Source organism: Pyrgilauda ruficollis, unplaced genomic scaffold (genome assembly GCF_017590135.1).
Source record: "Pyrgilauda ruficollis isolate IOZ18807 unplaced genomic scaffold, ASM1759013v1 scaffold124, whole genome shotgun sequence".
Taxonomy (NCBI): domain Eukaryota; kingdom Metazoa; phylum Chordata; class Aves; order Passeriformes; family Passeridae; genus Pyrgilauda; species Pyrgilauda ruficollis.
The window spans coordinates 1,348,653-1,361,762 of record NW_024510766.1 but is presented as its reverse complement, the minus strand read 5'-3'; the positions used below and the strand labels follow the sequence as shown (position 1 = coordinate 1,361,762).

Sequence of the window (13,110 nt, the reverse complement as noted above, 5' to 3'; positions counted from 1 at the left end):
TAACAAGATCTTCAGCATCAGCCCTAATAAAGACGTTGACACCCATTTCAAAGACGTTGACACTCATGGAATTGTTTGTAAAGACATTAAAACACATATTTGCTAAAAATTTTAATTCAGAAAACAAGACACCATAATTTATAACAAACAATGAAACCAACTTTGCTGGACACTGTAGTCTGGCTTAGAAATCTTTTATTAGATACATTTGATGCTTTGAAGTACTGAAGTGTTGCAAAACTAATACACCAGTACAAACATTACAATTTAGCAAGTATATATATGTGCCAAACTAAATTGAATGTACTTCAACCAGTACAGCACTTAAAAACAACCTGGTGGGTATAAAATACTTCATTTAGTAACTTCCTCTTCTGGAACAACTTCCATAAGCATCTGGAGGTGCATAGTGATGGGCTCTGAGGAAAAGATTTATTGTTAGAGGCTTTATAAGAGAAATTTCAATTCAAATTCTTAAGTGATAAAACTATCCTTCTGTGTAGTTGTTTTTTTTATCTGAATTCCTATTTCAAAATGAAAAATAAAGGGTGGGGAATAAGCAGTCTTAAGATCCAAACTACAGCATTCTACATTTCCAAACACATTAGAGCACAATACTTCCAATTACATAATTAAAATTATAATTAATTATAATTATTACATTATAATTAATCATCCTGGGGACAATAGAGATAGATTATGGATTTTTTAATGTCTGTAGAACTGCTAATGCTGTTGTATTCAGCTAATTCCAATTAGCCTCTTAGAAATACCTGTGTATCCTGTTTTACCTGAGATAATATCAGAGTTTCTCTAGGGACTATACAATCAGTTCATAAATGGTCACGCTGGGTTCTTGCAGCTTTCACTGTACTCAGCCTTGGGATTATCTTTTTATCTTAATGCTGTTAACATTTTCTTTAGCAAGGATAGTAAAATTAATCATCAGAGGTAAAAGCCCAGTGTTTGGTGGCATAAGAATTTATGTCTGCTAATCTTCAGTTAATGGCTAAAGCAATGTTTTGAAATACAGATAAGTAAAAATCTAACTTTACAGATTAATTAGCTCTGTTCCTTTGTGCTACTACAGTGATATGTTGTTTTTTTGTGAATTAATTTTTCCTCAAGTCAGACATTACTTCTTTTCAGCAGGAAGGAGTGAAATACAGTCTTCAGTAAAGCCCACTGCATGCTAGGGAAATTGCTTCCCTCCACATTCTGCTCACATGCTTTACAAGGGATTGACCAGGTAGTGAACTTTATTATACCAATTAATCTCAAGTTTAGCAAATATTGGGTTTAGAGCTGGCTGCCTGAGGTATACTTACTTGATATTTTTTGTGCCCAGCTGAATTTTAAATGAACAAAAAGTGCATAAGCTATGAGTCCACTAAGTATAAATAAGGTACAGTACAAATAGGCCAGTTCAGGTGCACTGATAATTGGTGCCAATACCAGTAAAACTGAGACCAATGTCACTATGACAGGAATGATGATGGGTACCTGCAAGATACAAAGAAGAAAATCACTTCTTCATTCTTTAGCTGTTTTTACAGAAGTGGCCTGTATGAACAAATGTTTTTATTGCCTTATGCATTTTTCTACTTTAAAATTTTCTGGAAGCAGATGGGGCAACTGAAGGAGTAGCAGAAATACGGACAGGGATAACTCTTCTGCCAAATTATCCACTATGATCTCTTAGTGAATATTTCAAATTGCAGTGTGCAAGTTTGCATTTTAATAAATGTGGGAAGTGACTTGCATGCAATGACCTGGGGTCTTATTTTGTATATTCTCTCAATGGCAGTCTGCTGGCTGCAATTACCCATCCCTGAAATTTTGGCTTGTGACCTGTGGTCTGTGCAAGTGAAAATCAACTTTCTGTAATCTTTTCCCAGTCCTTATGAGCTTTGAGCTTATGAGTCCTAGTGCAGATCTGTTGTTAAATGGTTGGATTTCAGGTAAGGGGAGTAAAAAACAAGGTACTGCCCAAGGGGGCTGTTTAAATATCCAGATACTGAGTGTGAATTCATGCTACAGCATCTATGGAATGGAGGAAAAGCCATACAGAACTTACCTTGATAGGTCTCTTGACTTCCTTCCTTGTAAACCTCATAACAATTAGTGCAAGTACAGTTAAACCATAAAATATCCAGACTGCAAAACTAAAGTAATTTATGAGTGTATCAATGTCACCAGGAATAATATAAATAATAGCAATGGTCCCCTAAAAATGAAAACAAAAATTAGTGTGGTCTATTATAGAAGAAGGCTGAATTTTACTTTCTTTCAATACAACTGCATGTGTAGTGTCCCAGAGTATGAAGTGTGAATGCTTTTGATTAAATATTTGGGTGTAAGTGTATTGCAGCACTTTTAAATATTGCAATTGACTCCTGCCAACATGTGGTTATTTTTGTGTGCAATCTTAATTCCATTTTAAGTCAAAATGCTTATAATTTTTATACATTAATCTGTTTTATTGTTGACTGACTATCTTGAAGATACACAATATATTTTTAGGTTTTTAATGTTACTGGGATTGAAAGGAATGAGGAGGAGATGTCTTTACAAACAAACTGTGGGCTTGAGGATAGCTAAGGCCAGATATGGAGACATGAAAGAAGCAATGGGCAGAACCATAAATTCCATAGGAATTCCACTAATTGACACAGGCTGTTACTCACTCAAGACTGTGCTACATGTCTGGATTTAGAGAAAAAGAACAGAGACATAAGGAGAAAGAAAAAGCAGGGGTCACACTTCAGAAATGAGGTCTGTATTAGGTGATGCAGGAGGTCTGGACCTCCCAAGTACCTCAGCCAATGGGAAAAGAGAGGGAAATGTGGCCAGGAAATTAGGATAAAAAGGAGGCTGTGTCCTCTAATAATTTGAGAGACCCCACGGGGAATGCCCCATGGCCTCTCCCTTTATTCAAATAAAGTTATGGGACTCCTCTGTCTCCTTTTTGGCCATAAACCTCTGGTGTTTGTGGATTAATTTTCCTGACAGGATTGAATATATCTTTTTTTGACTTGAAGATAAATGGGTAAAATAAAAATAACAAGATGTTCTAGATTTATTCTTAAGTGTATTTACTGACTGAACTTTTTTTAGTGAGATGTAAATTTTCTACATGGAGGAAATATTCCTACATGGAGGAAACAGGGTAATGATAGCTTGCTGGCAAGCATCCTATGAAAGCATTTCCTAATATTAACCATTCATTTAAGTTTTTGTTCTCACACCATTGATTCTTAACCATTTTGATTTTTAAAGTCCAGTTTTGCAATGAGTATGTTCAAATTAGAGAAGCAGGGGGTTTTATGTAGTCTTTTTTCCAAAATGTATTTAGCAATTTTCTTGTCTAGATAGTTAATGATAAGTGTGAAAACTGCTTGTAAGAAGCTGTGAAAGTATGTATTACTGGAGAATTTTTGGTGATAGGCAGTAATATTTTTTCTGTATTTAAATATATACTTACATAAAATATGATAGCAGGTGCTGGTGTTAAGTACTTAACACTGATGTAAGACAGTACCTTCAGCACGTGCCCTTCACGACCTGCAACATAAACAAGTCTGACAAAACAAAAACAAGGCAATGCAGTTAGTGTGGCACCTAGACTTTAAACAGTGTTACTAATAATAGATATCCAGCTAATTTCATCAGTATTTTCTTTGATATGCATTGGGATTTAAAGATTGTAGCAGTTCAAAATAAGGGAAATGAAATAACCAGTATTAAAGCAGTGAGCTAAAATACACTCTGAACCAGTATTAAAATAGTGCACTTGAAACTAATTTCAGAATCATTATTTTGCACATATAATTGAAAATTATTTTGGGAAATGTTACCGACTGTGTCCCTTTTAATTAAATATTTCCTTTTTCATGTGTTTCGTAGCAAAAAGCTATATTGACAACCTTTTGTCAAAAAAAGGTCTTTAAAGTCACATTGTATTCAGATGCTTTTGAAATCTTAAAATAATTGAAATAGTAAAAGGAAGTGCTGAACAACTGATAGAAAGGAATAGCTTCTCAGATACCTTTGCTGGTGTAGTCATGTTTTTACTGGTAACTTTTAACTGTTTAATTCTCAGCTTTAAAATTTATGAGAGATGAAAAAAACCTTTTGTGCTATAGTAGTATACCTTCATTGAATTAAGAAGAGACCGTGTTTTGTAATTTTTCAAACCTGAATAGCCACTGTTTATTTTTGAAAATTAAACAATGTAGCTGGATTTACAGGCAATTTCAAATTACATTTTGTGCAATGTGGATCAAAACAATGTCCTTATGTCTGTAGATACATGCATATAAATTTTTACGCCCTTCAAAACCTTTCATGTGAAGATATTTGGAATAAGGGGACTTACCTGCCTGAAGTGAAACAGGTGCCATTGGCAGATCCAAGTGTTGAAAATACCACAAAGAGAGGAACTATCCAAGAGGCTGGATAAAGGACTCTATCTCCAAATGTCTGGGAAATGGGATTAAAATCAATCACTTTTGTCATATTAACTACCATATAGTATATTCAGTAATGTTTGAGCCTCTTTGTAGTTAAATGGGTATCTGAGCTGTGTTACCAACAAATCCGTGTTGTGTATTTTGTGTAGTTTTTAAAGAATACTTTGCCAAATAAAGACCTGGATTCATTCATTGACCACTATAAAATGGAGTATTATTGCCATGGTGTTTAAAATGCAACATCTGTAGGAGACAGTGGAAGGCAGCTGTAAAAACTACCCAGAAATCAAATTCCCTTAAAGACACCTGCTTTGGGATGTGTCTGCAAAGACAGAGGGAAGGAAGATGGCATTGCTGCAGAGCACTGTCCACACAGAAAGAGGCTGCTTTCAGCCTCTCTAGAAGGAGTAACATCAGCACTGACAGCCTGAGCCTGGGGGCAAACAAGGACAAGCTGCCTCTGGTCTTTCACTACATTTGAGCTTTCACCTGTGGTGTGGTTTGTGGGTTCTTGTTGTAGATCCCAGGTAGGTACATTGACCAACAGCAAACGAATTTGAATTTAAATGGTTTTGACAGGTAGGTTTAGTTTTCAGTTGGGTTGGTTTTGGTCTTTTTTTAGTAAGTCAAGCGTAAAGAACTTTGGTTTTGCACCAGTCTGACATCAGTGATGTTTCCTGGTCCAGAAGCAGGGCACTCCAAGGCTGCTTACAGCTGTACAGACCCCTCTGCACAGGCACTCCTTCTGTTGTGCTGCCTCTGCTCAGAGCCAGGGCTGAGGTTTTCTTCATTCAGTCTGATCAGTTCAGTGCTAGTTGCTGTGTGTTGTTCAGATTGTAAGTTTAAAGGTGTACTGAAGAGGACTAGTTCTTATACAAGATTTAACTTCAGACATTCTTTGCTCTACCTTTTGGTGCAGACAAGCTGCTGAAATGCACAGAAGAGCTAAATTTTAAAACCTTTTATTTTAAATTTTTAAAATAAATGTTTATTTAGTTTTTATTTCATTTTTAAAGCGTTTCAATAGTACTGTACTTCTTCACTGGGCTAGACTATTTTATATATATATATATATATATGTATGTATTTAAATGCTTGTCACGTACTGTTTGTTTTCCCCAAAAACTAGCATTAGGAAAATTGTTGCAGGACCTCAACAGTTGTTTCAGAGACACAGAAAATTTACTGAGTGGAACTCAAGGGGCAGATGTATTTTTTATGGCTTCAGAAACTTCTACTTTTACCTGTAAGAGTATGTCTTGCAAAAATGTAAAAATCCTATGTTTCAAATTTGTTAAGGAAAAAAGCCCAAAAAGAATAGGTGGAAGTGAATGATGGACTATTTGCTGTTATCTCCATAGCAACAAACTTTGTTGTACTGTCATATGGCATGTGCTTCTTTCTCAGAAATACTGGGAACACTGAAAATGGCAGAGGAACTGTCAGATGTTATTTCTCTTTCCATCTTTTTGATGCCTATGGAAAGCAGTCCCTCTCTGATGTGCCATGTTTACAGAACATTTGCAGAACACTGCTTTACTTTTGCTTCCCTCTTTTATTCCCATTTGGAGATGACAGAACTACTCTTTCAATTAGGCATAACTGAAATTTTAGCTTAAGGAATGATAGTACATAGTGGGGGAAAAGGTGGCACTGACAGCTTAGACTAAAATGAATTGTGTCTTACAAAAAATGAATGGAATTTAATGACTTCAATGCAGATGTTCTATTACAGAATTAAGTAGCTTACCACAGCAACTGCCTGGGACTGCAGGAGCTCTGTTGAAGTCATCACAGTGAAATAGGAAACGTTTATCAGAATGTAACAAACTGTGACCAAGGGGATTCCAATAATTATAGAGAGTGGTAGATTTCTAAAGAATGGAAAAGTAAGACCCCATCAGCATTGCTGGATCTCTGTTACAGTTGTCATAGTAAACTGTGGATTCTTACTTTTCCTTTTTTTTTTTTTTTTTTTCACTTTAGAGCTATGGAAATCAGGATTGTAAAAAAAAAGGAAAAGTACAAATTATGCAGAGATACAAAGCCTGTAATAATAATTAGCTAATTAGCTTTGTCTGTTAGTGCTCAAACCTTGAATAATAGATTAGTGCTTTTAAAAAACAAACCAAAACATATGCTTGCTTATAGGAAAATATATAGTACTTGATTTCTTGCCAGTAAAAACACTGCTTTCCTACACAGTTTTACCTGTAAGGATTTTTAAGTTCTTCTGTGATGTAATTGAGTTGATTCCTGGAAGGAAAAACATTCATAGAGTATTTCAGCAGTCAGGGGTTTAAATACCACTATACTATGAGGTGAGGTTATTTCTTGTGTTATTGTTTTTCATCTTTTCAGTTTTAAAATGGAAAAAAAATGAAAAATCAATATTTTAAGTGGGAAAACTGCAGGACAAAACCAATGTGAGCTTCTTATCCAAAAGTCAGCCTCTTGATTCACCATCTCTTCCTGGATTATCTCTAGCATCTCTAAGACTCTAAATATTGGATAAAATATCCCAGAATAATCTAACAAAAATCTGGCAGACATCTTAGATTTACAAAATTGCCTTTCAACTTCAAGCTTTGCAGTATCTGAGTCTTTTAAAAAAAGAAGCAAGAGTGTGCTGAGGGCAAAGAGAAAAGCAAGTCTGCTGCTGTTTCAGAGTGGCTCTGTAAGTCACACTGCCTTTAGAAGACAGGCATGAAAACCTTTTTAAGAATTTTACCCATCTGAATTATAATTTCCAAATAACCATTTTTGCTAGAGTGTGTAGACCAAATGAAACAAGGTTTTTATATTCATCCACTCTGAAAATCTGAAGAGTCAGTATTTACAGTTCAAAGGCAAATTTTCAGATGTTAGTGCCTGGTAGTTACATACACAAATAATTATTTAGGAATCAGCTTCTTTGCCCTCTTAAAAAGTCCATATGAATGCCTGAATTAACAGACTTACATGCCTGAGTTGAGACACTCAAGCTTGAAACAGAACCTAAAAAAAGAACCTATTTAAAATAAGTTCAGTTTCAAAAGCTTTTAAATGGGAATTGCTGCGTGGTAGATCAAGATTATATTCTTATTTGCTTCCAAAGTACTGACCTATGTACAGACTTTTGCAGTTTGCACATTTAAGAATAACAATGGATTTGTGCCAACAGGACTCTATGCCAACTGACATTCCCTAAGAAAAAGAATCTGCAAGTTGAACCTTATAATTTCTGACACAATGTTCCTTTTTATGTTCTCCTGGACTAATCAAACACCATATTTCACAAGAAATGGAGTTTGATGAGGTGACCTGCAGGGGAAGCTATTTTGTCTAACACAATGGAATTAAATGTGTTATATTCTCCTCATTTCTGCAGTATCAAAGTACCTTCAGCACCAGAGCAGTAGTAGTAGTCCTTTTGGGATCTAATATATTTTCTTTCCCTAATAAATAGCAACTAAAAGAGGGTGGAGTTCTGGGGGTTTTTACCCAAACTAGTGTTCTTTTTCCAGAATTCATCAAGACTTTCTTAATAACAAGTCAGTTGTTAACTTCTTCAGAGAGTTTTACATGGAGAGAGTAAACCAGTTAAAGGCTGTTAAACTGTAACTGTGAAGGTTAATAAAGATTTCTTACCATCCATCATATGCCCAGAGTCCATTATAAAATGCCAAACTGATAGAGCTAACAGAAATTTTACTGCCCTTGAAAGAATCTTTGAAGTTATCTGTTTTTCCTGCAAATAAGAGGAAGATTACTGATCAATGTTGAAATTAATTCTTATAATCCCACCAGATGAAAAAACATTCCCACATGTCCCATGTTTTGAAACTTTTCACGTATAAAATTAATTAATACCCTTTTGTATTAATTGATCTGTAGTGTTGCATTTTGCACCCATCCCCTTCTCTGAAAGAAAATGCCGTAATTTCCAAGAGATGCAGAACTAAAACCCTGAATGAGCAGATTCAGGGCTGTGCCTTATTTCTGCATCACTTCTGTCAGTGGAGAATTTTTAATGATCATAACAAAAGCTAAAATAATTTTTTCAAATAACATATTTTATTACCTTGCGCCAGGAGAACAATTCCGCTTACAATAATGATTGTGACAATGATCATTTTAGCAGCTGTGAGAAAATTCTGCAGGTAACTTCCCAGCTTCACACTCAATGAATTCACAACTGTAATTACCACTAAAAGAAATCAAATTATAATTTTATGCACTGTTTGTCAGAATTTAAAGAAAAGTTGCCCCTCCCCTTATTTACTCTACTGCTTTTCCTTCACACTTTTTGTCTATATTATATACAGTTTTTACTTACTGTGTTTGGATAACTTTTGAAATAGTGAGGAAAAACAGATTTATGAATTAGACTTTTATAGTACCTTTAATAAAAAACATATTGAAGATGCACAGATTCTGATAAATAAAGAAATAGTATTTCCACAGTTATTTTTTCTTCCTTTTCTGCTAGAGATAAGCATTCATTGTACAGATGTATCTGTCTTAAGGAGGAATAAAAAAACCTTGGACTGGGAAAAAAAATACATTTTTAAACCCATCCTTTTAATGCTGTTTAATTAGTTATTGTGGGAATAATAACTGTATCTTAAAGATTTCTGGTGTCTTTGTGAAGATGAACATAAGGAAGTTTCAGGGTACTGGAAGTGATGGGGCCAGACAGAGGTCACTATGCAATTTTGGATCTGCTCTGTCTAAAAGTGTGGCTCTTACCAATGGCAGCTGCTGCCAGACACTTGATGACAGCTTGGGGTGGATCACAACCTGGATAAAAAGGAGCTGATGCATATTCTGCAAAGCTGAGACAGATGATTGCAAAGGAGCTGGGTTTTGTAACCAGTAAGCTTGTCCAAGAAAACAAAAAGGCTGGAATCGGGCCAAATGCCTCCATGAGGTAAGGATATTCTCCCCCAGACTTTGTGATCATTGTACCAAGCTCAGCAAAACAAAGTGCACCTGAATAACAAGAAAAGCAGGTTTAGTTCATGCACTTTTGAACCTGGGACTGCTTGAAGAGATGATCACTTCTTAATAGGTAGAAAAGTGAAGGAAATTGATCCTTACAGTGCCCCATTACTCTCTTCATGTTCCTGTATATTTTACTGTATATGCAAAATAAAATTTTAATTACTTGTGAGCAATTGAAAGAAATACCCTGAAATTATTCAGATGCAGTCTAAAAACTACTACCATTGATATTTTAGATTTCACCAAAACAGTAGAAACAAACATTTTGATTTCATTTGATTTCTGTTTAAGAAATGAACACTATAAGAAGCACTTAAGTGAGAACTGCACTGGCTGACATACCTATTGGAAGCTTGAAAAAACAGACTTCCTGCACAATTTTGAAATAAAATGTCTGCTGAGCTCAACATTAAAGTGCAGTGATATGTCCTGTTCTGTTGCTGTGTGTGGCATGTTGGTTTTTCTTGTATGCTGCCCCACTTGACACAATGCTCAAAAATTTCTTTGTTTTACTTCTTGAAATATTTTGAGGTGCTTACTACTAAATTTTCAGATAGCAGAATTAGAATTACAGAAGTAGCAAGAGAGCAGAAAGTACCTAGCTCACTACCAGTAAATTTCACATATTGCCAGCTATTTAAGTAGAAGACTATTCTCTTTATTACAATCAATGGATGAAGCAGGAAAAACTAAACCTTCCTTTCAAAACAGAGTGTGATTTACAATTTTAAAACTTAATTTGTCTTCTATAAACACCCCATTTTTAATTTATGGTTGAGTACTGCATATATACATATATAGAGCAGGATTTAGCTGATTTTGGTCTAGGTTCTATAAGCTAATTTGTGAAATGAGAGTAGTGCACAGAAACAGCAGATATTGAGATTTAAGGCAAAGATTCAGATTCTTTGTTGAGTTTTTTACCTAATGTTGCCAGAACTCCACAGGCTGCCCAGATGGTTAAACAAGGACCCACAGCTTCAACATTGGCAAGAACTGATTTTGGAGAAACGAAGATACCTGAGCCAATAATTGTACCAACAATCATACAGATTCCACTAATGAGGCCCACCTTGAAGTAAAATGAGATATTTTTGTAAGCAATTTCTAGTAAATCACCAATTACTTCTCAATATCATAGAACTACAATAATTGTCATTACTGACTTATTTTTATTGGCTTTCAATATAAAAGTTCTATAAATAAATGTTAAACCATTTTGCAAAGTTTCACTCTTCTTTCCAAGATCTCTATGTACCCCGTGGTGTGCTCCTGCTGTTTTCAAAAGTACATTTGTTTGTGTTTTGCCTGCCTATTTCCTTTATTAAACTGAATTATGTGAGTCTCAAATATAACCTTGAGTGGGTGAATTTGCCCTTTCCTCTCTGATTAAGCCATGGCATTCTTTTACAAGCACTTGATGAATTCTGAGTTTTCTAAGATTCAGAAATTGTCTTTCATGGATGGAGTCCAGGTTGTTTTTTTTGGTTTTTTTTTTTTTTTTTTTTTTTTTTTTTTTTTTTTTTTTTTTTTTTTTGTTGAGCAGCTGTTTTCCTCTCCTTGCTTTAAATATTTGTACCTAAGAATGGTGTTGATACTGCTAGGTGATAAAATCATGCTCTCCCAAGTCTGTAGTGGGCTACTCAGTATTTTCAGATAGCTATGGCTACTCTAATAACATCCGTATTTTTCCAGTCTTTACACCAAACTAAAACCACATAGATAATCTTTCTAGAGGCTACTTAAATTAAGAGAAATGCCACTCCCTCCTGAGAGGAAGTGACACAACTGTTTTCGAAAGCATCTGTAATTTTCTGGAGGAGACAGATTTTCACTTCCAGTACCAGTGCCTATTTCCTAGCTCTAATCACTAACAAATGAGTTTCAGAATACTTTCAGAAACAATGAGCTGGACAACCCACTATTACTTCTGAAAAGTACCTGTGGAAAAAAAAAGTTTATGAAATGCCTCAGCTGATCAACTTAGAGTAAGTCTTTGAATTATTTTTCTATCTGATAACTTCCACGACATATTCTTGGGGGTTTAGTCTGTTCACATCAGAGCTATTTAACTTCAGTAAGTAGCAGTTTCTGAACATGCAAGCCGACCACATTGTTGAGATATTGGGATATTTCTGCTGATTGGGACACAGTGGTGATTTTGCATGCTGATGCATAAGCACAAATATCCCCTTCTGCCTCCCTCTGGCAGCCCCTGACACACGGAGCAAAGGGGAAAAGAAAAAGCAAAACCTGCTTTTGTAGGTTCATCGTTTGGGGCTCATTACTCTGAATGGATTGTCTGTCCTCCCTTCCTTTGTCCTCTCCTTTTCTTCTCTTCAAGCTTTCTTCACCCATTTGTTTTCCTTGTTGAAATTTCTAAGGAAATAACGACAAAATCTTACTCTTAACAAATTAATGTTGCTTGATTATGCGGGTACAAAACAGTGCAGGTAAATATTGCCAGAAAACAAACACATGCACACACTCACTCACAGGAGAAGGACTTGCATGGAGCTACCTGCTCAGAGAGGAGAAGTGATGGCAGCTTCACCTCCTCCTCCTCTTTCTTGCTGGGGATTTTCCTTGCACCCACCTGGCAGGGAATGTCTGTGCCTTCTCACATTCAGTTTGCAGGATGTCCTCACTGGAACGATCAAGCTTTTATAGTCCTTCCTTTGAACTACTCCAAAGGTCCAGACAGATTTTATCTTCCTCCCAAAAGCTGGTTTTCTTCTTATCTAGGGGACCTTCTTTCCATTCTTCACTAAATCAGGCCTTGCCTCAGTTCCTTGGAGATGGAAGCATCTGCTAAACAGAGTGTGGGCTCCTGGAATTATCTATTTAGCAGCTCTTTGCCTCAGAAAGAGTCACCAGGCTTCTCTGTGTTGATTCAGGGTGAATGTCCTTCACTCAATGTTTTGTCCTTTTTAGAACTGGAATGTAAAGAGTTTGTTTTCAAATTTAAATTTAGACTTAAGGATTTTTTTGGTGAGGATTTTGCTTGTTTCCCCCAGTACTGATCTAAAATACAATCTGCAACGGTGAAGGAAATTGATCGAGTTAGGTCCTGAGTCCCTAAAGCAGATTCAGTCAAAAGTCTCTTCCCTCCTAAGACTCTACAACTATAATTACTTGAATTGGAGTGCTGAAGATCCTTATGCTTTTATACAGATGGTAACTCTGGAAGGCATCATGTTTAGGAAACATAAGTTGGGGTTTTTTTGTAAATTAAGTAGTAACTGGCTACAAAAACTGCAGCATTTTAAATTGACATAACACCTACTTATGTCACTATTGTTGATCTTCAGAAACATTTAGCCTATAAAGACATCAAGTTTATCTTCTGAATTATAGATTTTTTAAAATAATCATAATGAATCTAGCTTTTAAGATTAAACCTATGAAGGAAAACTGCACACATGAAGAATGCAGGGCTTGGGTGGCCGAACTTCATTGTAGCTTTGTGCCCAACATCTCTCTTTTAAAGTCATCTATTTAGACTGCTTCAATCATTACCTTTAGCAATTCTTGCTTTCACTTACCTTATTTATTTAAACTTGTTTGGTGTTAATCAGGCCCAAGAATCCTTGCCAAGTGTATTTCTCCTGTTAGATTTCCCAGCCAGTTACAAGCAAGGCATGTCCATGTC

At 35.6% G+C, this 13,110-nt stretch overlaps 1 protein-coding gene across 2 annotated transcripts; it reads right to left on the bottom strand.

Annotated features, from left to right (window-relative positions):
• Positions 1-343: 343 nt before the first annotated feature.
• Positions 344-13,110, bottom strand: SLC7A9 (solute carrier family 7 member 9). 2 transcript variants are annotated; one of them, XM_041490571.1, is made up of 13 exons: positions 13,004-13,110; positions 11,712-11,837; positions 10,383-10,530; positions 9,204-9,446; positions 8,536-8,661; positions 8,103-8,202; positions 6,684-6,728; positions 6,223-6,346; positions 4,379-4,482; positions 3,485-3,581; positions 2,078-2,227; positions 1,329-1,503; positions 344-419 (listed from the first exon to the last, which is right to left on the bottom strand). In XM_041490571.1, exons 2-13 carry the CDS (start codon positions 11,814-11,816, stop codon positions 355-357), a joined length of 1,482 nt encoding a protein of 493 aa, XP_041346505.1. In that variant the 5' UTR covers positions 11,817-11,837; positions 13,004-13,110; the 3' UTR covers positions 344-354. The 2 variants fall into 2 exon arrangements, with proteins under 2 accessions (XP_041346505.1, XP_041346504.1); XM_041490570.1 differs by lacking the exon at positions 13,004-13,110 and adding an exon at positions 12,055-12,075.